This window comes from Schistocerca serialis, chromosome 1 (genome assembly GCF_023864345.2).
Source record: "Schistocerca serialis cubense isolate TAMUIC-IGC-003099 chromosome 1, iqSchSeri2.2, whole genome shotgun sequence".
Classification (NCBI taxonomy): domain Eukaryota; kingdom Metazoa; phylum Arthropoda; class Insecta; order Orthoptera; family Acrididae; genus Schistocerca; species Schistocerca serialis.
The window spans coordinates 432,639,368-432,666,306 of record NC_064638.1 but is presented as its reverse complement, the minus strand read 5'-3'; the positions used below and the strand labels follow the sequence as shown (position 1 = coordinate 432,666,306).

At 38.0% G+C, this 26,939-nt stretch overlaps 1 protein-coding gene across 1 annotated transcript in view; it reads left to right on the top strand.

The window, feature by feature from the left end:
- LOC126481620 (synaptotagmin-14) overlaps positions 1-26,939 on the top strand; it is a 602,337-nt gene that overhangs the window by 566,053 nt on the left and 9,345 nt on the right. Inside the window, exon 10 of the mRNA XM_050105545.1 lies at positions 18,400-18,568. Coding sequence (XP_049961502.1) covers positions 18,400-18,568 — 169 coding nt within the window. The remainder of the gene's footprint in view (positions 1-18,399; positions 18,569-26,939) is intronic.

Sequence of the window (26,939 nt, the reverse complement as noted above, 5' to 3'; positions counted from 1 at the left end):
AAGTGTTGGAACAGGACTGTATTTTGGAAAGTGTTAGTTGTGAAATATGAACTCTGGAAAGTTTAGAATTGGATTTGAATTCTGCAAAATGTTTACAAAAGTATTATCTGAACTTCGATAGGCAGGACCTCTAGCAAAAGTTAAATGTGAGATCGGTTCAGGACTGAATATTAGGTTTCTTTAATAGTTGTGAAATTACAATAGTAATTTTCACAGTTAACAATATTCTGTGATCTGAGTCCCAAGTCTGTGGCAGTGTAGGCAGTTTGTGTGGGGGCTCTGAGCTACGAGTTTTGCAACAGTTGTGTGCACTGAGTTTTATTATTGGTTAGGAGTGATAAAAAAGTAACGTGGAAGAAGAGGCAACATCGAAAGCATGTGGTGCTAGCCAGCAGTGGCATCTTCAATGGCGATTCATCATGCAGCGGTGGTTGCAGTATCACAGCAGAGGCTACGAGATCTTCAGCATTGGCTTCAACTGCAACATAGGCAGCAATACCATGGCAGCAGGATCCAGCACGACAAAGCTAAATACCTGCATTGATAGCGAGATTATGTATCATTCTGTAGTTCAGTCACCAATAATAGACGTCACTAATATTAAGCAGTCAGCCAGTTCGCATGGGTCCAAAAATACTAGCTAGCTGCTTAGCCTGAAGTCAGATCAGGAGAGTGTGAACAGTGGTGAATTTTGTAGGGCAAACAGTCCGAAATCAGGCAAGGGAGATGCCTTTGGGGGAGACATAATGTGGCAATTAATGCAAATGGTAAGAGAATTGGGATCCAAAATTGATTCTGTTAAAACTGATATGGGTGATGCAAATTTAAAAAATGGTTCGCTTCAATCCAAAATAGATTTGGTTGTGAAAGATGAAGTAGGTAAAATGGCTACTGGAATTGAGTAATTGATGGATGGAAAATTTAAAACAGTTCAGGATGAAATGGGCAAAATTACTGATGAAGTTGGAATACTTGACTCTAAGGTAGATCAAGCCAAGAAGAATTTCAGTGGTAAGGTGGAGAAGTTGCAGACAGATCTGGGAGGCAAGGTAAAAAATTGTACGAGTAGGCAAGATGCTCTAATGGCTGAAATGACAGAGGCTATTAGTAACTTATCCATTTGAATAGGGGAAGGGGGAAAGAAGCAGATAAAATAAAGAAACAAGTACACTACTGGCCATTAAAATTGCTACACAACGAAGATGACATAATACAGACATGAAATTTAACCGACAGGAACAAGATGCTGTGATATGCAAATGATTAGCTTTTCAGAGCATTCACACAAGGTTGGCGCCAGTGGCGACACTTACAATGTGCTGACATGAGGAAAGTTTCCAACCAATTTCTCATACACAAACAGCAGTTGACCGGCGTTGCCTGGTGAAACATTGTTGTGATGCCTCGTGTAAGGAGGAGAAATACATACCATCAAGTTTCCGACTTTGATAAAGGTCAGATTGTAGCCTATCGTGATTGCAGTTTATCGTATTGTGACATTGCTGCTTGGGTTAGTCGAGATCCAATATGGAATTGGTGGGTTCAGGAGGGTAATATGGAATGCCGTGCTGGATCCCAGCAGCCTTGTATCACTAGCAGTCAAGATGACAGGCATCTTATCAAAATGGCTGTAACGGATCGTGCAGCCATGTCTCAATCCCTGAGTCAACAGATGGGGATGTTTGCAAGACAACAACCATCTGCACGAACAGTTTGACAACATTTGCAGCAGCATGGACTATCAGCTCGGAGACCATGGCTGCAGTTACCTTTGGTGCTGCATCACAGACAGGAGCACCTGTGTGGTGTACTCAACAACGAACCTGGGTGCACGAATGGCAAAATGTAATTTTTTTGGATGAATCCAGGTTCTGTTTACAGCATTATGATAGTCGCATCCATGTCTGGTGACATCGCAGTGAACGCACATTGGAAGCGTGTATTCGTCATCGCCATACTGGCATATCACTCGGCGTGATGGTATGGGGCGCCATTGGTTACACGTCTTGGTCACCTCTTGTTCACATTGATGGCACTTTGAACAGTGTATGTTACATTTGAGATGTGTTACGACCCGTGGCTCTACCCTTCATTCGATCCCTGTGAAACCCTTCATTTCAGCAGGATAATGCACGACCGCATGTAGCAGGTCCTGTACAGGGCTATCTGGATACAGAAAATGTTCGACTGCTGCCCCGGCCAGCACATTCTCCAGATCTCTCACCAATTGAAAACGTCTGATCAATGGTGGCCGAGCAACTGGCTCGTCACAATACGCCAGTCACTACTCTTGATGAACTGTGGTATTGTGTTGAAGCTGCATGGGCAGCTGTACCTGTACACGCCATCCAAGCTCTGTTTGACTCGCCCAGGCATATCAAGGCCGTTATTAGGGCCAGAGGTGGTTGTTCTGGGTACTGATTTCTCAGGATCAATGCACCCAAATGGCATGAAAATGTAATCACATGTCAGTTCTAGAATAATATATTTGTCCAATGAATACCCATTTATCATCTCATTTCTTCTTAGTATAGCAATTTTAATGGCCAGTAGTGTAGAAGCTGGCATTAAAATTGAAAATGATGAAGTTAAAAAGCAAATCAATGAAACAAAAAGCGAGTTGAATTCTTTAGCTGTACATCAAACCTCTACAGTGATCAGTGTTGCATGGATGAACTCAGGAATGGTCAAATGTTTTGGAGACGATGGGAAATATCACCCAGAAAATTTTCTAGCAGCATGCAGGAATGGTTTTACAAGGGGAATGACCAACGAGGCAAAGATAAAATTCATGAAAAGACATTTAGAAGGTGAGCCCCAATCCTGGGCAAATATACACAGTGATACGTTCACTACCTATGAAATATTTGAAAGCAGTTCTCTGAACAAGTTCTGAGATGAAACGAAGCAAATGCGACTTCAAAATGAGCTTCTGAATGGGCCTACATTTAGATATGGGATTGGGTCAATGTGAAAATTTTGCAAATGTGAACTTGTGAGATTAATGCATGTGAAACATCCATTGGGAGTGCTTACTGAAATTACGATGTTGAAAAAGTGGTTACCGGAAAAGTTGCTGTGGGGTCTAGTGCACAGTCCTAGCAACTCAATAGACAAATTTTTGGACTTCATAGAAAAATTAGAAATTTTCTAAGTCGTTTCACTTCCTAGCTGCCTAATAACTGACTGTCTGCTTTTGTGTCTCAATCCGAACTATACCCTTTGGTGTCTCCAGTCAAACTACCCCTTTGGTGTCTTGACCAGAACTGTCCCTCTGCCTGCCCTCAGCCGTGTTTCCCCAGATGCCAAACATATTTAAATAATCAAAGCTTGACCACTTTCACATTCTAAATGAAGTAACAATAATATCCATTACATAATAAAAGTTAAATTCTTTTACATAAAACCAATACAGTCTCCTTCTTAGCTTTCATGCCATGGCCAGTAGCCTTGCACCAAAGTGCTTTCTGATAAATAAATAAATAACAAAAGTAACTATTATGCACTAAACTTTACAACAAATATTCTATTACCTAATGACTCAATGAGATGTCATGCTGTTATCATTTGATGTGTTTTGTGTGGAGGAAATTATGATCTAATGCTTATCTGAAAATACTGATAATTTAAATTTACTATAGCTTTTAGACAAATAATGTTACAGAGTTGATATTTACAAGATTTGTCATTTTAACCATGCGCTTGTATATGAAATATCAATCATTAAAATCGACCTAAGCATTCAGGTCTTTGTTAAAAACTTGTTAATTTGACTTTAACAGTAAATACTAAACTATTATAGATATGAACAACATTCAACTGTTATTGGGATTACTATGAAAATTTATGAAGGATGGTAGATTAAAATTGCTGTGGCTTTGTTCTCTGTATTACTACAGAATTAAATAGTTTTCATAAATGTTTTCCTTTATGGCCGATCTTAGGTCCGCCTTATTTAACACTGTTATGTCTCCCTGGCCCTTCTATTAGGTTTCCCGATGCTGTAGGTTCTCATCTGTCTCACTCTCACACTACATCGCTTGGGCCTCAATAGACAATAGTTGCCTGTGAGTTACCCCACCCTGTGGTGAATCTGCGCCCTTTGTGGCACACAGTCCTGAATGACAGGGTTCATTTCACAATTCATGTAGGCCGACTCTTTCAGCCATATATTTAAATGAGAGTGCAATGCTTGTTAACTCACACACCTCCATTTCATACCATGTTGCTGTGCCACATAAGTTATGAAGTAGCACCCAAATTTATAAGACACAAATTCTTAATACAATAACATAACTATCCTAAGCACCTGATCAATAGTGTAATTATTTGTAGTGGTGTTGATGCAGCATGCTTTATATTTAAAGAAACTTATATATAACATAAATCATGAATTATGGCATATTAATTAAATGCCAAATAAAACTATATATTTATCAAAATTGACTATGTACTGAAATGTCACAGAAATATCAGCACCACTGCACTCACTTTCACAGAAATTTCTTGTCAGAATGAAGTCTCCAGCAGTGCTCCACAGATTTGGAGCTGAGTACACTGGTGAATTTCTTTATGGCTCTGCATTCCATTGCCATCATTTTTTGGAAACAGATCTTTTGAGTTTTGAATTGGGTGTAGATACCAGAAAATAAACACTTTCCGAAACCACCCAAGATCTGCACTGAACATTTCCCCCAATGGAATCGATACAAACAGATCTAAACTACACAGTAAACAATTGATTTACAACATTTGCAAGATGCTCATAAATTCTTCACTGATTGTGACACGTTATTCAAGTGCCAATAGAGACTTGCGTCTCATGACAGATGTTCATTCGACTTCATTGGCAAATTAATATCTTCTTTTAATTTAAATAACTCCCTTCAACTCAAAACTAACAACAAATATGAACAAATCTCAGACCTTGTTTAATTTTGTGCAGTGAAGTAGATAAACATACATTTGTCTTCCTAGGTAAGCATTATGAATTTTCATTTTCCAAATTTCTCTGACCTCCATGCACTCAAATTGGCTATACCATAATTTATAATTTGGAAATTACAATAAACATAAAACCATCTAAAAACTCAAGTCTAACACATGTTGTTGCGGTCTTCAGTCCTGAGACTAGTTTGATGCAGCTCTCAATGCTACTCTATCCTGTGCAAGCCTCTTCATCTCCCAGTACCTAATGCAACCTACATCCTTCTGAATCTGCTTAGTGTATTCACCTCTTGGTCTCCCCCTACGATTTTTACCCTCCACGCTGCCCTCCAATACTAAATTGGTGATCCCTTGATGCCTCAGAACATGTCCTACCAACCGATCCCTTCTTCTGGTCAAGTTGTGCCGCAAACTTCTCTTCTCCCCAATCCTATTCAATACTTCCTCATTAGTTATGTGATCTACCCATCTAATCTTCAGCATTCTTCTGTAGCACCATATTTCGAAAGCTTCTATTCTCTTCTTGTCCAAACTATTTATCATCCATGTTTCACTTCCATACATGGCTACACTCCATACAAATACTTTCAGAAATGACTTCCTGACACTTAAATCTATACTCGATGTTAACAAATTTCTCTTCTTCAGAAACGCTTTCCTTGCCATTGCCAGTCTAGATTTTATATCCTCTCTACTTCGACCATCATCAGTTATTTTGCTCCCCAAATAGCAAAACTCCTTTACTACTTTAAGTGTCTCATTTCCTAATCTAATTCCCTCAGCATCACCCAACTTAATTCGACTACATTCCATTATCCTCGTTTTGCTTTTGTTGATGTTCATCCTATATCCTCCTTTCAAGACACTGTCCATTCCATTCAACTGCTCTTCCAAGTCCTTTGCTGTCTCTGACAGAATTACAATGTCATCGGCGAACCTCAAAGTTTTTATTTCTTCTCCATGGATTTTAATACCTACTCTGAATTTTTCTTTTGTTTCCTTTACAGTCTAACACATACATACACATAAATAAATCCCTTATATACCCCCAAAAACTCAATTTATATGTGAATAGTACAATGATTTTTGACTTGATACCATTCACCAAATAATTGAGTTCTGTGACCTCCTCGCACCCAAATGTGCATCTAAACTATCTCTTTATAATTCCACAGAACTTGTGCCCAAAAAAATCATTATGTGACAAAACAACAAAGAAGCCACAACAAATCCTGAAATAAAACATTGCAAATTACCTCTCCAAATAATCTTTTAATCTAAACACAGATACACTTATTTCTTAACCTATTTTCCCCTTCTCTTCCATGTCTAGAGTACACAAATCCTGTTCGATACATGCCTCAATTTTGTACTTGTCCCAGAATTATTCATCAAATGCTTCTTTTACCCCAATTTCATTTTTCTCCCTTCTAGACCCCTTGCTATCTTAAACTTCTCTCGAGTCCACAAATGAGGCAATAATGATCATAATGTTCTACTGTACCATCGTCAATCAGTTACAGTAAAATCACATTTCTCCTTAAGATACCATTCTGCCCAAATATCACTTTTTATATTACAATCAAATTCACTGTATTCTCCTTTAAAATTATCGATATTAGTAGCTACAATATCATTATCATGAAATAATGCATTGCTTTTCACTTCCACGTCATTACAAACACCTTCATGAACAGCACTTTCAACAGCCGCTGATACATCATACAACTCACTACATAAAACCTCATTTACCTCTGTTGACAAATCACCAATATAAAAATGACTCACAGTTTCACCAGCCTCTGCCATTACATCTCATAAATTATAGCTACAGCATTGTGCAATTTCAGAATCAACAGTACCATTAAATTCCGCTGCATTTTGATTTAAACCTGAGCATAATACCTTATCCTTTCCTACATGCTCCTGTGCCACATTAATTGCAGATCACATATCAAATTCAGATCCAAATTCATTCTCAAACAAACATTCAAGATCCAGAGATCCATCCAGAATTTCGGGTTCACCCCCATTAGTAGAAAGATATGGACAGATTTCTTCCTCTGAAGTATCAATACCAGCAGCTTCAACTTTCGTAACTTCAGCACATAAAATATCATTACTACCTCCCTTCAAAAATAATTCACCAGTATCTGCCAATACATACACAAATTCATCAACAGCTCATGAGACTAATGCTACACCGCACTTATTAACCTCCTTAACAACTTTCACCTGAAACTTCATCACCTTCATCACTATAATCATTACCGCTGGTTAGTACCTCTTTAGAATGTTCTATCTCATCTAACTCCACCAAATTCAGCTCCACCCCAGCCTCCTTTTGGCACATAGAATCTTTCATTGTATTAACATTCACACATTCTTTTGTCTTTCATTCATAAAACAAATCATTTAGCCCAAAAATAGTCATCATCATCTTTATCATTATCTTTCATTATCTTAGGATTATGCCTTTTATTTATGATATGATTGGGAAATTTACCTGTTTGATTCTCATCTCTTGCTAATTTCAGTTCAATATTCTGAAGCCTTTCTGCCAATTTATTAACACCCATCACATTTCCGTTTACTCGCATCCTATTCATTGCCGGTTTATTTTGCCATCTCCGAACCTGAGATGCAGTGAAACTTAGTTCACCGATCTCCCTTTATGCTGGTTCATTTCGCCAGGTGCTGGTCCCTCAAATCTATGTTCTTGGTGTCTGTCCCTGTCACGAAGTATCCGTTCCCATTACCTCTTTGAAATTTATCATTGGATGTGTTCCTCTTACCAATTCCCTTATCAAACCTGTTGTTTGTGTTCTGTTGAGAACTTTCTGAATGTCTTTCATAGTATTTACTTGGACAGTAGTTACGATTTCCACTCTCAAAACTATTTGTATTCTTACTTTGTGGTTTAAATTTCTAATTTCTGACACTTGCAGTTCAATCCCTAGACAAGTTTGAGCCAAGACATTTCAATGAAGAGGAACCGCATGTGAGCCTGAACACCTTTGGGATGTTAGCTCACATGCTGTGAGATGTTCATAGCTACCATGGCAGTCTCAGGGCACACTGGCAGTCCCCACTGTATTTTTCCCCTATAGGTAATCCCCTACAGCATGTGGACAAGAGGTTGGACATGAGGAAGACATCTATCATATCATAACTGTCATTTGTTAGTGTAGATTAGCGAAGCCTAACATGGTACCAGAAAAACTTGTTAGATTTTCTTGCTTCATTTCTGTGGTAAAATATAGTATGACTCATTCCAGGTAATAAAACATTATCTCTTATGTTGGATATAATGTACACAGGGTTGATTGTAATCATTAATTCTGAATCTCATGCTAATTTGGCTAACACTTTCATGGTCTTCTCTCACCACCTACTGTTGTTATTTTCATCAATTCCCAACTTTCATTTCTCTTCTCATTTGAGATCTCAGAAAACACCTCTTTGAACGCCTTTCACACTAATTAGTATCTGGAAATAAAATTTAAATGCTTAACCTAATGTGAACAAAAAATTATCCTCTAGACAACTGCTCACTCACTAAGCCACAAAAATCAGATAATTTGATGTTTCTGAACATTTGTCCGTAACGACTTCTTTATTGTTGAGATGTTAAGCCCTTCCTTTCAGAACGTTTTGTCAGATGTTTATCTTAAAATCTTCCTTTTAGTTTCCTTTTGTCACAGATTCTGTGGTTAAACTGTTCTTATATGAACTTCAATAAATACCACTTTTTTCTTATTTGCGTCTCCAGGTAATGCTGTAATGAGAGTTTTCTTTCCTATTGTTGTAATGGGCTTCATTTTGGAGATTATTTTGGAACACCGCTTGATGCTAGGCTATTTTGTTCAAGCCTCCTTAGCTCTGTCCAACAACTGCAACTTGCATCCATTTGAAACTGCATGCTGTACTCTAGCCTTGGTCTCCCTCTACAATTTTTACCCCCTCCATTATCTAACTGACTATTCCTTTATGCTTCATGATGTGCCTTATCAACCGATGCCTTCATTTAGTCAAATTATGTCATAAATTTCTTTTTTCCCAATTTGATTCCATATCTCCTCATTAGTTGCCTGATATATCAATCTAATCTCCATCATACTGCTGTAACCATGATTTTCAAGAGCCTCTGTTCCCTTTCTGTTTGAACTGGTTGTTATCAAGGTTCCACTGTCATATAATGCTATACTCCAGGAAAATATATTCTGGAAAGACTTGCTAAAACTTAAATTTATATTTGATGTTAGAAAACTTCTCTTTTTCGGAAATGCTTTTCTTGCCACTGTCAGCCTGTATTTTATATACATCTACATGATTACTCTTCAGTTCACACTTAAATGTCTGGCAGAAAGTTCATCAAACCATAGTCAGGCTATTTCTCTTCTGTTCCACTTTCGAATAGAATGCAGGAAAAAGCAATACTTAAATCTTTCCCTGCCAGCACTGATTTCTCTTATTTTATTGCAATGATCCTTTATCCCTATGTAGGTGGATGTCAACAAAATATTTTTTTCATTTTGAGAGAAAGTTGGAGATTGATATTTCATGACAAGATCTCACTAGAACAAAGAATGCCTCTGTTTCAGTCATTACCACACAGATTCACTTATTATATCAGTGACATTCTCTTTCCTACTTTGTGATAATAAAAAATGAGCTGCCATTCTTTGAACTTTTTTCATGTCCTGGGTCACTCCTACCTGGTAAGGATCCCATAGCACACAACAAAACTCTACCAGAGAACAAACATAGTATAGGTAGTCTCTTTAGTGGATTTGTTGCATCTTCTAGATGTTTTGTCAATAAAATGCAGTCTACAATCGCCTTCCCCAAACATCAGCTGTGAGACCATTCCATTTTAAGTTGTTTGTGATTGTTATCTCCATGAATTTAGTTGAACTGATAGCCTTTAAATTTAATCAAGCAATGGAAAATCCAGGATGGAATAATGACAGTATTATGAAAAGGATAGATTCAGAGGAGATGTCGAATCACAAGCAGACACAACAACAAGGCTGCTATACATTTAATCTTTCAGCCAAAAAACCATCTTCTGGAATAGAAAAGACAAATACATTCATGCAAGCACAACTCATACACACATGACCACTCTCTCTGGCAAGTGACGCTAGACTGCAAGCAATCCGGCTTCATGGGACAAGCAATCCAGGGACAGGGATGTTAAGGAGGAGACTGGGGCCAGGGAGGGGGGAGTGATGGCAGGATAGGGATAATGGAGGGTGTAGTGCTGCTTGCGGGAACATGCAGAGATGTGGTGGGGACAAGTTAGGGCTGCTAGGTGCAGCTGAATGGTTCAGATTATGGTTTTACTGCTTCACAGACTGTGCCATCTGGTTCTTTCCTGCCAACACCAGATTTTCTGAATTATGCCTACATCCCCATAACCCACCTGGCCTTAAATTTCGCTATTCCTTGTCCTTCATTCGCCTATCCCTTTCCCTGCCCCCATTCCAGCACTATGCAGCCCTCAGTTCCACCAACCCACACACTAGACTCTTTCCCCTCCTATACTTCTCTCTTTTTCTTCCCCCTCTCCCCCCCCCCCCCCCCCCCCCACACACGCACATCTCTGCAGGCTCCCAACACCCTCCACTACCCTTACCTTGTAATCCCTACCATCCCTGCCCCCAGCCTTCTCTTCAACACGACTGCTGATGGATTGCTTCTTCCATCAGGTGCAGTGCCCTCAGTGACCAGGAAGAGTTGTCATATGTGTGTGAGTTCTGCTTGCATGAATGTGTGTGTGTTTTCTACTCCATAAGATGGCCTGTTGGCCAAAAGCTTAAATGTATAGCTGTCTTGTTATTGTGCCTTTCTAGAACTCAACATCTCATCTGTATGGTGTTTAGTAATCCATACCTTTCATAATAGTGTTGCAGCCTTTAGAGTTATCTGATACCTGAACATACACTTTGGATAGTACTTAGGATAGGTTACAACCCTGTCTTGTTCGCTTCTCAACTATTGCTTCCTTTTCATGTCCTTCAACTCTTAGAACTGCATTTTGGTTCAGATAACTCTGCACTCCTTGTTTTCCCTCCTTACTACCTTTAAGATTTCAGAGAGCATATTCCAGCCTTCCATATGCTTTCATCATTAGATAATGAGCATTTAATGACTTTCTTTCCTGCCTGTAGTCAAAGGATTTGTTATTATTATTATTCTTTCTTTTCTCAGACATTATGTCTGGTCAAAAATGGAAAGTGACGCGGACCTTGATCAAGCGTGACTTCCTTTTAACTGTACGGTATAAGTTATATTGCATTTAGGAACTTTCGGGTGATTGAACATGTATCAATAATCACGGATTTCTGTAGTTGTATATATAAGTTTGGATGTAGCTGTATTGCATTGATGTACTGGTAGATATTGTGTGGTATGACTCCTGTAGTAGACAGTACAATTGATATAATGTCAACTTTATCCTGATGCCACATGTCCTTGACTTCCTCAGCCAGTTGGATGTATTTTTCAATTTTTTCTCCTGTTTTCTTTTGTATATTTGTTGTATTGGGTATGGATATTTCGATTAGTTGTGTTAATTTCTTCTTTTTGTTGGTGAGTATGATGTCAGGTTTGTTATGTAGTGTTGTTTTATCTGTTATAATGGTTCTGTTCCACTATAATTTGTATTCATCATTCTCCAGTACATTTTGTGGTGCATACTTGTATGTGGGAACGTGTTGTTTTGTAAGTTTATGTTGTAAGGCAAGCTGTTGATGTATTATTTTTGCTACATTGTCATGTCTTCTGGGGTATTCTGTATTTGCTAGTATTGTACATCCGCTTGTGGTGTGATCTACTGTTTCTATTTGTTGTTTGCAAAGTCTGTATTTATCTGTTGTGGTATTGGGATGTTTAATAATATGCTTGCTGTAATATCTGGTGTTTATTGTTTGATCCTGTATTGCAATCATGAATCCTCCCATCCCACTGTATATATTGCCTTTTCTTAGCCATGTGTTGGATGCGTCTTGATCAATGTGTGGCTGTGTTAGATGATACGGCTGCTTGCCATGTAGTGTTTTCTTTTTCCAGTTTACTTTCTTCATATCTGTTGATGTTATGTGATCTAGAGGGTTGTAGGAGTGGTTATGAAATTGTAGTGGTGTAGCTGATGTATTTATATGAGTGATTGCTTTGTGTATTTTGCTAGTTTCTGCTCGTTCTTGAAAGAATTTTCTTAAATTGTCTACCTGTCCATAACGTAGGTTTTTATGTCGGTAAATCCCCTTCCTCCTTCCTTTCTGCTTAATGTGAATCTTTCTGTTGCTGAATGTATGTGATGTTTTCCATATTTGTGGCATTGTGATCGTGTAAGTGTATTGAGCGCTTCTAGGTCTGTGCTACTCCATTTCACTACTCCAAATGAGTAGGTCAATATTGGTATAGCATAAGTATTTATAGCTTTTGTCTTGTTTCTTGCTGTCAATTCTGTTTTCAGTATTTTTGTTAGTCTTTGTCTATATTTTTCTTTTAGCTCTTCTTTAATATTTGTATTATCTATTCCTATTTTTTGTCTGTATCCTAGATATTTATAGGCATCTGTTTTTTCCATCGCTTCTATGCAGTCGCTGTGGATATCCAATATGTAATCTTCTTGTTTGGTGTGTTTTCCCTTGACTATGCTATTTTTCTTATATTTGTCTGTTCCAAAAGCCATATTTATATCATTGCTGAATACTTCTGTTATCTTTAGTAATTGGTTGAGTTGTTGATTTGTTGCTGCCAGTAGTTTTAGATCATCAATGTATAGCAAATGTGTGATTTTGTGTTGGTATGTTCCAGTAATATTGTATCCATAATTTGTATTATTTAGCATGTTGGATAGTGGGTTCAGAGCAAAGCAGAACCAGAAAGGACTTAATGAGTCTCCTTGGTATATTCCACATTTAATCTGTATTGGCTGTGATGTGATATTATTTGAATTTGTTTGTATATTATGTGTGGTTTTCCAATATTTCATTACTATGTTTAGGAACTGTATCAATTTAGGATCTACTTTGTATATTTCCAATATTTGTAGTAACCATGAGTGGGGTACACTATCATAAGCTTTTTCGTAATCAATGTATGCGTAGTGTAGCAACATTTGTTTAGTTTTAGCTTGATATGTCACCTCTGCATCTATTATCAGTTGCTCTTTACATCCTCGTGCTCCTTTGCAACAGCCTTTTTGTACTTCATTTATAATTTTGTTCTGTGTTGTATGTGTCATTAATTTCTGTGTAATGACTGAAGTTAATATTTTGTATATTGTTGGTAGGCATGTTATGGGGCGATATTTAACTGGGTTTGCTGTGTCTGCTTGATCTTTAGGTTTCAGATAAGTTATTCCATGTGTAAGTGTATCAGGGAATGTGTATGGGTCTGCAATGTAACTGTTAAATAATTTATCTAAAAACAAAGATGATGTGACTTACCAAACGAAAGCGCTGGCACATCGATAGATACACAAACAAACACAAACATACACACAAAATTCAAGCTTTCGCAACAAACTGTTGCCTCATCAGGAAAGAGGGAAGGAGAGGAAAAGACGAAAGGAAGTGGGTTTTAAGGGAGAGGATAAGGAGTCATTCGAATCCCGGGAGCGGAAAGACTTACCTTAGGGGGAAAAAAGGACGGGTATACACTCGCACACACACACATATCCATCCACACATATACAGACACAAGCAGACATATTTAAAGACAAAGAGTTTGGGCAGAGATGTCAGTTGAGGTGGAAGTGCAGAGGCAAAGATGATGTTGAATGACAGGTGAGGTGTGAGTGGCGGAAACTTGAAATTAGCGGAGATGGAGGCCTGGTGGGTAACGGGAAGAGAGGATATACTGAAGAGCAAGTTCCCATCTCCGGAGTTCGGATAGGTTGGTGTTGGTGGGAAGTATCCAGATAACCCGGACGGTGTAACACTGTGCCAAGATGTGCTGGCTGTGCACCAAGGCATGTTTAGCCACAGGGTGATCCTCATTACCAACAAACACTGTCTGCCTGTGTCCATTCATGCGAATGGACAGTTTGTTGCTGGTCATTCCCACATAGAATGCATCACAGTGTAGGCAGGTCAGTTGGTAAATCACGTGGGTGCTTTCACACGTGGCTCTGCCTTTGATCGTGTACACCTTCCGGGTTACAGGACTGGAGTAGGTGGTGGTAGGAGGGTGCATGGGACAGGTTTTACACCGGGGGCGGTTACAAGGATAGGAGCCAGAGGGTAGGGAAGCTGGTTTGGGGATTTCATAGGGATGAACTAACAGGTTACGAAGGTTAGGTGGACGGCGGAAAGACACTCTTGGTGGAGTGGGCAGGATTTCATGAAGGATGGATCTCATTTCAGGGCAGGATTTGAGGAAGTCGTATCCCTGCTGGAGAGCCACATTCAAAGTCGGGTCCAGTCCCGGAAAGTATCCTGTCACAAGTGGAGCACTTTGTGGTTCTTCTGTGGGGGATTCTGGGTTTGAGGGGATGAGGAAGTGGCTCTGGTTATTTGCTTCTGTACCAGGTCAGAAGGGTAGTTGCGGGATGCGAAAGCTGTTGTCAGGTTGTTGGTGTAATGGTTCAGGGATTCCGGACTGGAGCAGATTCATTTACCACGAAGACCTAGGCTGTAGGGAAGGGACCGTTTGATGTGTAATGGGTGGCAGCTGTCATAATGGAGGTACTGTTGCTTGTTGGTGGGTTTGATGTGGACGGACGTGTGAAGCTGGCCATTGGACAGGTGGAGGTCAACATCAAGGAAAGTGGTATGGGATTTGGAGTAGGACCAGGTGAATCTGATGGAACCAAAGGAGTTGAGGTTGGAGAGGAAAATCTGGAGTCCTTCTTCACTGTGTGTTCAGATCATGAAGATGTCATCAATGATCTGAACACACAGTGAAGAAGAACTCCAGATTTTCCTCTCCAAACTCAACTCCTTTGGTTCCATCAGATTCCCCTGGTCCTACTCCAAATCCCATGCCACTTTCCTTGATGTTGACCTCCACCTGTCCAATGGCCAGCTTCACACGTCCGTCCACATCAAACCCACCAACAAGCAACAGTACCTCCATTATGACAGCTACCACCCATTACACATCAAACGGTCCCTTCCCTACAGCCTAGGTCTTTGTGGCAAACGAATCTGCTCCAGTCCGGAATCCCTGAACCATTACACCAACAACCTGACAACAGCTTTCGCATCCCGCAACTACCCTTCTGACCTGGTACAGAAGCAAATAACCAGAGCCACTTCCTCATCCCCTCAAACCCAGAATCCCCCACAGAAGAACCACAAAGTGCCCCACTTGTGACAGGATACTTTCCGGGACTGGTCCAGACTCTGAATGTGGCTCTCCAGCAGGGATACGACTTCCTCAAATCCTGCCCTGAAATGAGATCCATCCTTCATGAAATCCTGCCCACTCCACCAAGAGTGTCTTTCTGCCGTCCACCTAACCTTCGTAATCTGTTAGTTCATCCCTATGAAATCCCCAAACCAGCTTCCCTACCCTCTGGCTCCTATCCTTGTAACCGCCCCCGGTGTAAAACCTGTCCCATGCACCCTCCTACCACCACCTACTCCAGTCCTGTAACCTGGAAGGTGTACACGATCAAAGGCAGAGCCACGTGTGAAAGCACCCACGTGATTTACCAACTGACCTGCCTACACTGTGATGCATTCTATGTGGGAATGACCAGCAACAAACTGTCCATTCTCGTGAATGGACACAGGCAGACAGTGTTTGTTGGTAATGAGGATCACCCTGTGGCTAAACATGCCTTGATGCACAGCCAGCACATCTTGCCACAGTGTTACACCGTCTGGGTTATCTGGATACTTCCCACCAACACCAACCTATCCGAACTCCGGAGATGGGAACTTGCTCTTCAATACATCCTCTCTTCCCATTACCCACCAGGCCTCCATCTCCGCTAATTTCAAGTTTCCGCCACTCACACCTCACCTGTCATTCAACATCATCTTTGCCTCTGCACTTCCGCCTCAACTGACATCTCTGCCCAAACTCTTTGTCTTTAAATATGTCTGCTTGTGTCTGTATATGTGTGGATGGATATGTGTCTGTGTGCGAGTGTATACCCGTCCTTTTTCCCCCCTAAGGTAAGTCTTTCCACTCCCGGGATTGGAATGACTCCTTACCCTCTCCCTTAAAACCCACTTCCTTTCGTCTTTCCCTCTCCTTCCCTCTTTCCTGATGAGGCAACAGTTTGTTGCGAAAGCTTGAATTTTGTGTGTATGTTTGTGTTTGTTTGTGTGTCTATCGATGTGCCTGCGCTTTCGTTTGGTAAGTCACATCATCTTTGTTTTTAGATATATTTTTCCCATGTGGAATGTTTCCCTCTATTAATTCATATCTTTAATTTGAACCCAACAATTACGTTTGTTAAATAATTTAGTTAGATGTGAATGTGTTGAGGTGAACTTCTTTAACCAGAAATTTGCTATTTTATCTTTTCCAGGGGCTTTCCAATTGTGCATAGAATTAATTGCTTAGGTGACTTCAGGTTGCAAAATTATCACTTCAGGCATTTTTGGTATCATCTTGTATGTGTCTGTTTCTGCTTGTATCCACCGTGCATGTCTGTTATGTTGTACCGTGTTTGACCATATGTTGCTCCAGAAGTGTTCTTTGTCTGTTATGTTTGGTGGATTGTCTATTTTAATGTGTGTGTTATCTATTGTCTGGTAAAATCTCTTTTGGTTTGTGTTGAATGGTTGGTTTTGTTTCCTTCTATTTTCACTTTTCTTGTATCTTCTAAGTCGTTTGGCCAATGCTTGTAATTTCTGCTTCTTTTCATCTAATTTCTCTATCGCTTCTTGCTGTGAGATTTTACCTAACCTTTTTCGTTTTTTTTTTTTTTTTTTTCTGACATTTCATTTCTTATAAATTGTGTTAGCTGTCCAATGTCTTTTCTCAGTTTTTCTATTCTGATCTGTAGCCTGTGTTGCCATGCTGGTTTTGTGGGTTTCTTCTGTGTGTTGGTTGGTTCTGATCTCTGCCTAGTGTGTATATTTAGTGTAGTGAGTGCTCCTATATAAACCAGTAGTTGTAACTCTTCCATAGTTGTGTTTTCATTTATTTTGTTGTGTATGATTGTGTTGATAGTTGTTATTGTTGTTTCGACTTGTGGGTTATTTGGTGGTCTATGCAAGAATGGTCTAATGTCCGTATTTGTGTCTTTGTATTCTATATATGTCAGCTGAAATTTCTCTTCTATATCTAACATGTGTGTCACTTCGTGTTCTGTTTGTGCTTGTTCTGGTGGCTGTCTTAAGATTTCGTTTTCCTCTGATTGTTTAATTGATGCGTGTTGTTCTTTGTTTATTTGCTCTGGGATGTTTGAGTCCATTACTGTATTTTCTTCTTCTTCTGATTGCACATTATTTTGTTCCAGTATTTGTTGTACTTGTTGTTTGATGTTTTCTAATTCTGACTGGGATATCCTGTTATTTTTGATTATCACACGGATCTGATCAGCTAGTCGTTGTTCTGTTAAAAATTTTAATTCTGGGTATCTGGTAATAAATGTTGTGTATACTTGTGATCTGTATCCAGTTGTGTTGGTTCCTAGGTTTGTTGCTTGGTAATAACAGAACATGAGGTGTCGATTAACTACATCTGACCATCTCATCCTCTGTCTTTGTTTTCCTTCTAGGGTGGTTGCAGGAAGCATATCCTGCAAAACACCTCTATTTGGATTTAAATCATTTTCCAGCTGGCTAGCAGTGTCGTTACCATTGTGGACGGGCATAGGGTTCAAGCGTCGTCCCCGACCATGACGGCGCTTGTCTGAGGCTTCTTTAGTTCTGTCCTGAACCAAGTAATCACACTAAAAGGGGGGTTAGCCCTATTAGTGGTTTGTTCTTTTCGTCACCTTTTACGACTGGCAGAACATACCGGAGGCCTATTCTTTTCCCGGGCCTCCACGGGATTTATTATTATTATTATTATTATTATTATTGTTGTTGTTGTTGTTATTATTATTATTGCAGCCTGTAAAATTTTCATTATTAACTTCATTGGCTGTCACTGGATCAAAAATAATCAGAGCATTTGTAGTAAAGAAATTGTCATGATGTTCAGAGCTGTCACTTAGCTACTGAACTTCAGTATAAGGCTTTTAACAGACACTTGCTGACAGATGGCTGTTATCTAACCCACTGATGATGTCACAGTCAAATAACGTCATAGCATCAAACTTCTATCCACGACAAACACAGCAAATGAAAATTTCAGGAGTCGAATATATATTTCATATGATGGTCATGTGTACAGCATGTCATAAACATATTAGTTCTGGTGTTGCTTGTAAGCTACATGAGGCACTCTTGAAAGAGGCAGATAAAATCTAACTCTTGCCTTATTACTAGTCTTCCTGATGAATAAGAAAAATGTTGTTTCATTTTACAGTTTGTTAAATTATCCACGTCACTGTCGAAATATGGCCATGACACGCGCACCTGATACCTTTGTGAAGCTTTGTCTGGTCAGCAGCACTGGTCAGGAGATGGCAAGGAGCAAGACATCTATTCGGCGAGGCCAGCCTAATCCATTGTTTAAAGAGACATTCATGTTCCAGGTTTGTCTTAACATCTAAGTATTGTTAGGAATGTGTGCTATGAGTAATTTTTGCTATCTTAGCTGAAACTACTGATGACAGGTTGTAGAATACAACCTCATAATGGAATACAAATATTTCAAAGAACAACTTTATGATAGCAACTGTAGAACATGACATAAATGAAAAAGTCTGAAATAGTATTATGTTAGTGAAAAAAGATGTGTGAAGTAGAGCATATATTAACATTCATCAAAATAATAATACAGAATCACAATTTGATTCGATTTGTGAAAACAGTTTTGATAATTTCATTGAAAAATTTGATCATACTATGAATGGATGTTACATTATATTGTTACTAACTACTTCATTGCTTGGAAACTAACAAAAATAACAATACATGAATCTCTGGATATTATTACTTAATTACAAGGAAACATAACTTACTAAAGCACTGTGCTTCTAAGGAAAAAATTGGAATAGCTTTCATAAATATCTGTGGCTATTACATCCCAAATATGCAGGGTGAAAAAAAAGCATAAATTATTTTAAGGAATGAAAGTAATAATTTAATGACAAAAACACATCCAAGAACACTTGTTCAAATGAGCACAGTCATTGTGTTGGCACTCAATACACAGAGTGAACAAAGTGTTTTGATGTTGTTCTGTGTCACAGAAGGTGCCAATTGTTCTGAATATTATGTAGTCTACAGTTAGTAGTGTGATTCAGGTTGTATTGTGCTGTCATGTTTTGTGGACAGGAGAAACATCAACAAACAGCAATGCACTCATACAAAAAGAAGAAATTATAATTTTGTGTTTTCTTCCAAAATCTACAAAGCATAAGAAACAAAAATTTAGACCTATAAATACTCTTAGAAAATCACTCATAAATTGTAGATCTGCTTCGTGTAGTTCAGCATCGTCTCAAAGATTATAAAGTTGTCAATATTTCCCTTCAAGGCACCACTGCATTAATCATTTTTGCAGAACTGACAAAAATGGGAATGGCTGGCTGTTTCTTACCAGAACAGTGCAAACTGTAATCTGTTACTTAAAACTGAATGTTTTAAGTCAAAAAATATTTTGAACATGTAGCAGCAGAGATTATATTCATGAATTTACTTAAATGCTTCCTCTGACTGCCTAGTGGTAGCATATCAATATTCATTATAAAACTAGACAACTCTACATCTCAAATTGCCCTAATATTTTGTTATGTGGTGACCTTAACTTAGTTGTTTTAAAAGAGTCTTCAGCTTGTTAAAAACTAGTGAATGTGTTAAAATGTTAAAATATGAAAAACATGGACCACAGACTGTCAAGAAAACAGCTACTAGTTCCTATCCTATTGACAGCTTTCTTGTCAAAACCAACATTACACTATATTGTTAATGATATATCCAGACACGACTGTTTGATACTGAATATAGAGCTGTGCCATAAACAGATAACAATACAGAAACATATCAACATGTATACAAGCAATCATCAGTGGACAAAAACAACTTTGTGGCAACTTTCATATATTTGCTTTAACTTTCATACATTTGCTTCATAAAGATTACTGGAGGAGAGGTGGGAGTTGTTTATAGTGCTTGTGATGTTGACAGTGAGGTAGCTGAATTAATGAGTACTCTGCAGTAGCCTGCTGATATGATACAGCATTTTCAGTCAGGTTTACAGCTATGCAATACTGATTGAAAAAAATTAAGTAAGTAGAATTCTCCTGTTTAAGAATACGAATATCTTGCAAAACTGAAAAGCAATTGCTTTTATACAGCAGAACTATGGACAATAATCTATTTATTCATCTACATAATATTCATGAAACCGAGAAACTGCACAACTGGCAGTTTATAATCAACTCTAAGAATAAATCTAAAGCCAGGTAGGAAGTTATCAATGAGATGGTTGAGAAGAAAAACAAGGCACACTCAATAGCATTCATAAAAAATGAGGTTAGTGTTATCTCTGACCCTAAAGAAATATATGAGCTATTCAAGAATGACTTGATAAACACTGGCAACAAATTTTCTCCTCAAATTGGTGCTCCAGTGCTCTCTTTCTGTTCAGACCTAAAGATATTTCCCAAAAGATTGTTTCTTTATCCATTCACACCACACAAAATCTGTGATCAAGAAACCAAACTGACATACATTTTGATGGCATATCTGATTACCTTCTCAAATAAATCTGCCATCATGTGTCTTATAGATATAATTAACTGTTCCTTGCTGTAGAACAGATTCCCTAAACTTTTCAAGGCACCAAAAGTAGCTCCTCTCTTTAGGAAAGAAGAAAGCAATAATGTTAATGGCACCTCTCTAAATTCTATGGCTATGACTGACACCTCCACAGTGCCGTGGTAAGCACAAGAGCTTTGTGTATCGCAACCTTGTGTTGAACACTCATGTGATGCTATGCTTTGGCAGCTATCAGCCCCTGGCCTGCCGACAATACTTATATCCTCACTTCGTTTTTCAATATAGTGACGAAACATTTACTGAGCATCTCCACGGTGCCCCTTCAGTTGCGTCCATTTACAGATTAGAGCTGACTTACATCCTTGCCCTCGATGACAGCTGTACTCCACCAACAGTTCAGCTCTCCCCACCCACCACTGATGCCACAGATGCCGGCAGTGGTGCCACCCCTGACACCAACAGTGCTGCTCTTGACACTGCCCCCATCAACACTGCTGATCCACTGGCTGAAGCCTGGGCCCAGACACACCCACCTCGCTTCCCTTCACCTTTCTTCCTACTCCAACTTATCCGCACAATGAGTCAGACATCAAGGACAGAGCACATGACACTTCATGGCTGCCACCAATGGAGTCACAGACACCACTCCTCCAGCAGCCCCACAACCCCCTTTCTATCTGTAAATATAGTCTCCAACACCCTGGAGTCAACACCGTTCCTCACTGCTGCACCAGCATCTCATTGGCATATGGCAGCAACAACAACAGTAGTGCTCACCAGTCCCTGTGCCCTCTGGCCCATGCTGCTTCACACATGCCAGCCACACTGTGCGTAGACATCTGTGACCCACCTGCCTGAGTGCCCACCCCCACATCCTGCATTCAGTGAGACTGTGTCACATCATAGCATCTCATGCAGTCCAAAAACCTCTCCATACCCACTGCTCTATCACACAGCACCTTTTTTTCTGAGTTGCAGCTGCAGCCACATAATAACTCATCAGGTGCACTTTCAGCAGTGTGGTCCAGCATGCAATCCTGCATTGAATGTCCTGAACCACTGCCCACCACCACACACAGCAAACTGCCTAGCTCATCTTCCACCACACCCTGTCCATCTAGGTGCTGCATGTGATCTTACACTCCCATACATCACCAATAGATATTCACTCTCTTCATAATTGATTCATTTCATAAGCTTCAAGAGAAGTAACATGTACAAATAACATTTTTACTTATCTTCATTTTCTCGTTGTTGGCTGCAGTTTGTCACATCTAGGGATAGATTCTTCAGGCTGAAATTTTTGACTTTGTAGGTTCCAGGTGACATGATAACTAAGGAAGTAAGCCTGCTGTGTATTTTCTGTTTCTATGAGTTTTTTATTTTATTCCATTTTTTATGCCACATGTCTTTACAATCTCCACTTTAACACAGAAATTTACACTGTTATTGTCAAATATAAAAAACACATCCAATCACATCAAAGGTATGCCCACTACTAACTCATTCTGCAGTACTAACAATATTCCAAAGATTTTACAAAATAAAAAAGTTTACAAACTTTCTTGACAAAAGAAGAATCTTCACCAAATTGTATCATTATTTTGTGAATGAATACAGAAATAAATTTAATAATTAGCATTAGAGTAATTTCAAATGTTTCCAAAAGGAAAGTAGTTTTAACTGTACATACAGAGTTAATACGTATTGACTGTAATAAAGTAATTTCTTTTTGTACATTCAAGTCAGAAATGTAATACATCATAAACAAAATCATATGAAATTCATTTAGTTTAACAGCTGAGACAATATTAATCTGTTTAAAAGACAGATAGTATTTTTCATATCGGTAACTTCTGTTAAAGAAAGGTAATGTTAGAGGAGGGTATCCCATTACAATATCCCCCAGACAAAATTTGGAGACAATGTGTTTACAATATATTGTAACAGACTATAAGGTTTGCCAAGTGGTGTACAAAATGATGCCAAAAGATAGATATTTAGGATTTATGTCAGGTGCGATTAAAAAGTGTTCACATATGAAACACTAATAATCAGAGCTAAATGCAATGAAAAAAATGAACTAACAAGGTGATACACACAGATTTACTAATATACTATTCCTATTTTTTACAGTACAAATTATGAACATTGTCCCATTTCAAAATTGCAAAAGGATCTACTCATTTAGTCTCATAACATACATGTATCAAATTCTAAAGCACAGATCCGTTACAGGACATAATTATATAGCATATCATAGATTTTAAGTCACTCAATAGGTAAGACAAAACTTTAGAAGCCACATCATCTTACATACTTCATTCATGACAAACAAAAAACACAATTCTATAGTCTTATAAACCTACAAACATAGTGTATATTTTCTTCTAGACTAGGTATTATTCTGTATCCATGTTCATAGGTCTTGTCCTATGTACTAAATGTTAACAGTATTAGACATTTTACATACTTGCTTTGCTTACCAGTTGTTCTTCTTATCTTTACATGTGCAATGGACATTTCCATAACATTCTTTCTATACTGTATCTTCTCTCTAAATTGTTTAAATATGCCACAAATTGGGCTACCTGTATCAATCAAACAGTTCCCTTCTCACTGATTATCGTATTCTTAATGTAAGGACACCCAAAATCTGAGTCATCATCTCTGTTACTAGCAATTCATGTAAAACATCACTTTCTATTTTGTCAAAAGCTACATCCACACTGGTTTTGCAGGGTTTTATCAACTTTACTGTTATCGTAGCATTACTTTGTTTACTCATGCTGACACGTAAAGATTGAACACACTGAATGGATTCCATCATTTATTACAGAAGAAACACAAAATTTATTACTGTAAAAATTACATTTCCTAGTTAGATCTTCTTTCACTTCATTCCACTAATTCGGATACAAATTTTGACTAACCACAACTAACTTATTCCAGAATGCACATTTATCTTTGTTATTATCAATCTGGTCCCAAACAAACTTCAAAAAGTTTTCACCTTTATTCACTTGGCTTACAGATTACTCACCTTTATTGTTTGTATCATCACTCTGCTTGACGTTAAGGAAAAACTGCTTTGAGTGGACTGGTATTCCATAACTCTCACTTACACCAACACATACATTACTTACCTTACCTGTATTCACAAATAACTGTGAAACTTCATTACTCTTAAACTCCACAAACAACTGATACTCAATGTCATCATCATCATCATCATTGTAATATTCTTCCAAAAGTACTTCATCAACATCATAAACAACTCAGGTCTCATCTTCATCATAGTCACACCCTTCATCTACATCATTTGCAATAACCTATCAGTCTCAGACTTACCAACCTCACTTATTTCACAGCTCTCATTCACATCTATATCAAAAATACCACCTAATTCAGATCCAATAAAGTCAACACCTGATTTATGTACGTCAATAACACTGTTTTCTGACCAAGAGAAGAAATGATTATTACACACTACATCAAAATTTTCATTACTCTCACATTCTGGTTTGTGATTAGCGCCTACAACACTATTATTAAACATAGTTTCCCTAAACTTTTGATCAAAACATAAATGAGAAATCTGATATTCCTTCTGTTCAACTTTAGATACCTGTGCCACATTATTAAGACTATTATTATTATCTAATTGCAAGTGTAAATTGGTGGTCCTGTGCTTGTTGCATTTCCTCGCCCCAAAACTGTGGACCTTCACTGAGGCAGACTGCTGTTTCCCATGTAGTTACCTCTATGATTGTTTCTTCTATTAAATCACCCATGGCTATCCCCATTATTCCTATTTTGCTGACGTTCAAAATTTCTGTCCTTATTACGATTTTGACCGTGATAGAAGTTACCGTTATCTCTGTTTCTGTAGTTATTACCATTGTGATCTCTGTCATTTCAGTTATTATGGTACATGCTTCTTTCTAGTGCCCTATCCGGGCTATCAACATATTGTAAAAAAATTTCAAGGCCATCATCAGGTCTGTGTACTAAATCCCACTGCAACCTTTCTGGTAATCTCCTTTTTTGGTGCATCAATCAATGTCAAACGGTTTGTCAAGGTGTGTTAGTTTCTTAAGTTGATTCTTACAAAACTCTTTCACAGTACCATCCCTATTCCCATTCAGAAATTCACTTTTAATTCTCCCTGGTCAGCTTCTAACCAAAACTTATTTAAGAAACTTTTTTCAAAACTTTGATATGTTTCCCATTGACTTAAATTTAAATTTACCCAAGACAGAGCTTCACCTCCAAACAAGTTTAATGTTTTGATCATCACTCATACCTGACACAAAATTATGTATATAGTGGTGCAGAAAGTCCACTGGGTGTAAATTGTCTGATGGAAACCTTTTGTTTAGAATGTTGTACCACACAATACCATTGTTTGAATACAGATTTTTATGAATATAATTTTCCTGAGCTGTTGAATTTTTTTGTGTAGAACATTTGCATTAGTTTGCATATTGTTTTCAGCATTTAAAATTTTTTGATCTAAACCACTAAAGTTCTGTTCCATTTTTTCTACTACAGCCTTCTGATCAACTATGGCATCATTAACATTCTTTGATTGTCTCACCGATTCACTTACTAGCTCATTTTCCAAAACAATAAATTTATTTTCCAAGACATCATCGTTTTCATTCACACTTTTTATTTCATCTGACAACCCACTTTTAGCTCCGAAACCTGATTACTAAGCTGGTCTATTTAGTATTGTACCCTGTCCATTTTACTATTGTTTTAAGTGTTTAGGTCATTTAATTTTCCTTGTAATGAAGTAACTTTGCTATCATTGTCCATCCATATTTCAGTTAACTGTTCGTTAACTGCACTAAATTTGTTACTTCCTCTAGTTTTGCCAAAATTAACTGCAAAATATTAGTTTTTACTGTTTCTTTGCTGACTACTCTTTCACTCAGTTCAAACATGTCCTGACTGGGTCTCACAGCTTTCACTTCCGCATCACTACTATCCTCATCTCTATTCATTTTGCTAGCAATCACAAGAGTCCACACAAAAAATAATTAATTTCACAAATAGTTTTTACTTATCTTTCCTTTGTGACATCCCTCGTCATAGTTGTAAAGTCCTCTTAATTGATCCAGTCCATCATGTAGGCAGTATCCTGTCACTGTTGATACGACTTTGTTGGGCAGCTCTCAGTCTTCTTTCTTTGAGCGACTGGAATTTCATATAAACTGCAATTGACACAAATCACTGTTCTTTCTTCTTCTGCAAAAGACAAAACATCATCCCGGATGATGCTCATAGTTGTAATCTTACCCTCCCACACTTCACCAGTAGATTTTCACTCTCTTCATAATAATTGATTCGTTTCATAAGCTTCAAGAGGAGTAACATGTACAAATAACTATTTGCTTCTCTTCATTTCCTCGTTGTTGGCTGCAGTTCGGCACATCTAGGGGTAGATTCTTGAGGCTAAATTTTTGACTTTGTAGGTTCCATGTGACATGATAACTGATTAAGTAAGCCTGCTGTGTAATTTCTGTTTCTATGACGTTTTTATTTTATCTCATTTTTCTATGTCACACTGTCTTCACAATCTTCACTTTAAAACAGAAATTTACATTGTTATTGTCAAACATAAAAAACACATCCAATCACATCAAAGGCATGCCCACTACTAGCTCATTCTGCAGTACTAACAATATTCCAAAGATTTTACAAAATAAAAAAGTTTACAAACTTCCTTGACAAAGGAAGAATCTTCACCAAATTATATCATTATTTTGTAAATGAATCCAGAAATAAATTTAATAATTAGCATTAGATTGTGCTATTAACAATAGGAGTTTTAAGTGTGCCAAATGTTTCATAGTTTCAAACATTTCCATAAGAAAAGTAATTTTAACTGTACATACAGAGTTAATTCATATCAATTGTAATAAAGTGATTTTTTTTTGTACATTTTAGCCTGAAATATAATACATCATATACAAAATCATATGAAATTCATTTAGTTAAACAGCTGAGATAATATTAACCTGTTTAAAAGGTAGAAAGTATTTTTGGTATCAATAAATTCTGTTAAAGAAAGGTAATGTTAGAGAAGGGTGCAGATTACATGCAGGAGCTGCCCACCACTTTCACAAGCTACCATCACCACTTCACCACCCTGGCAGGGATAATTTGTTT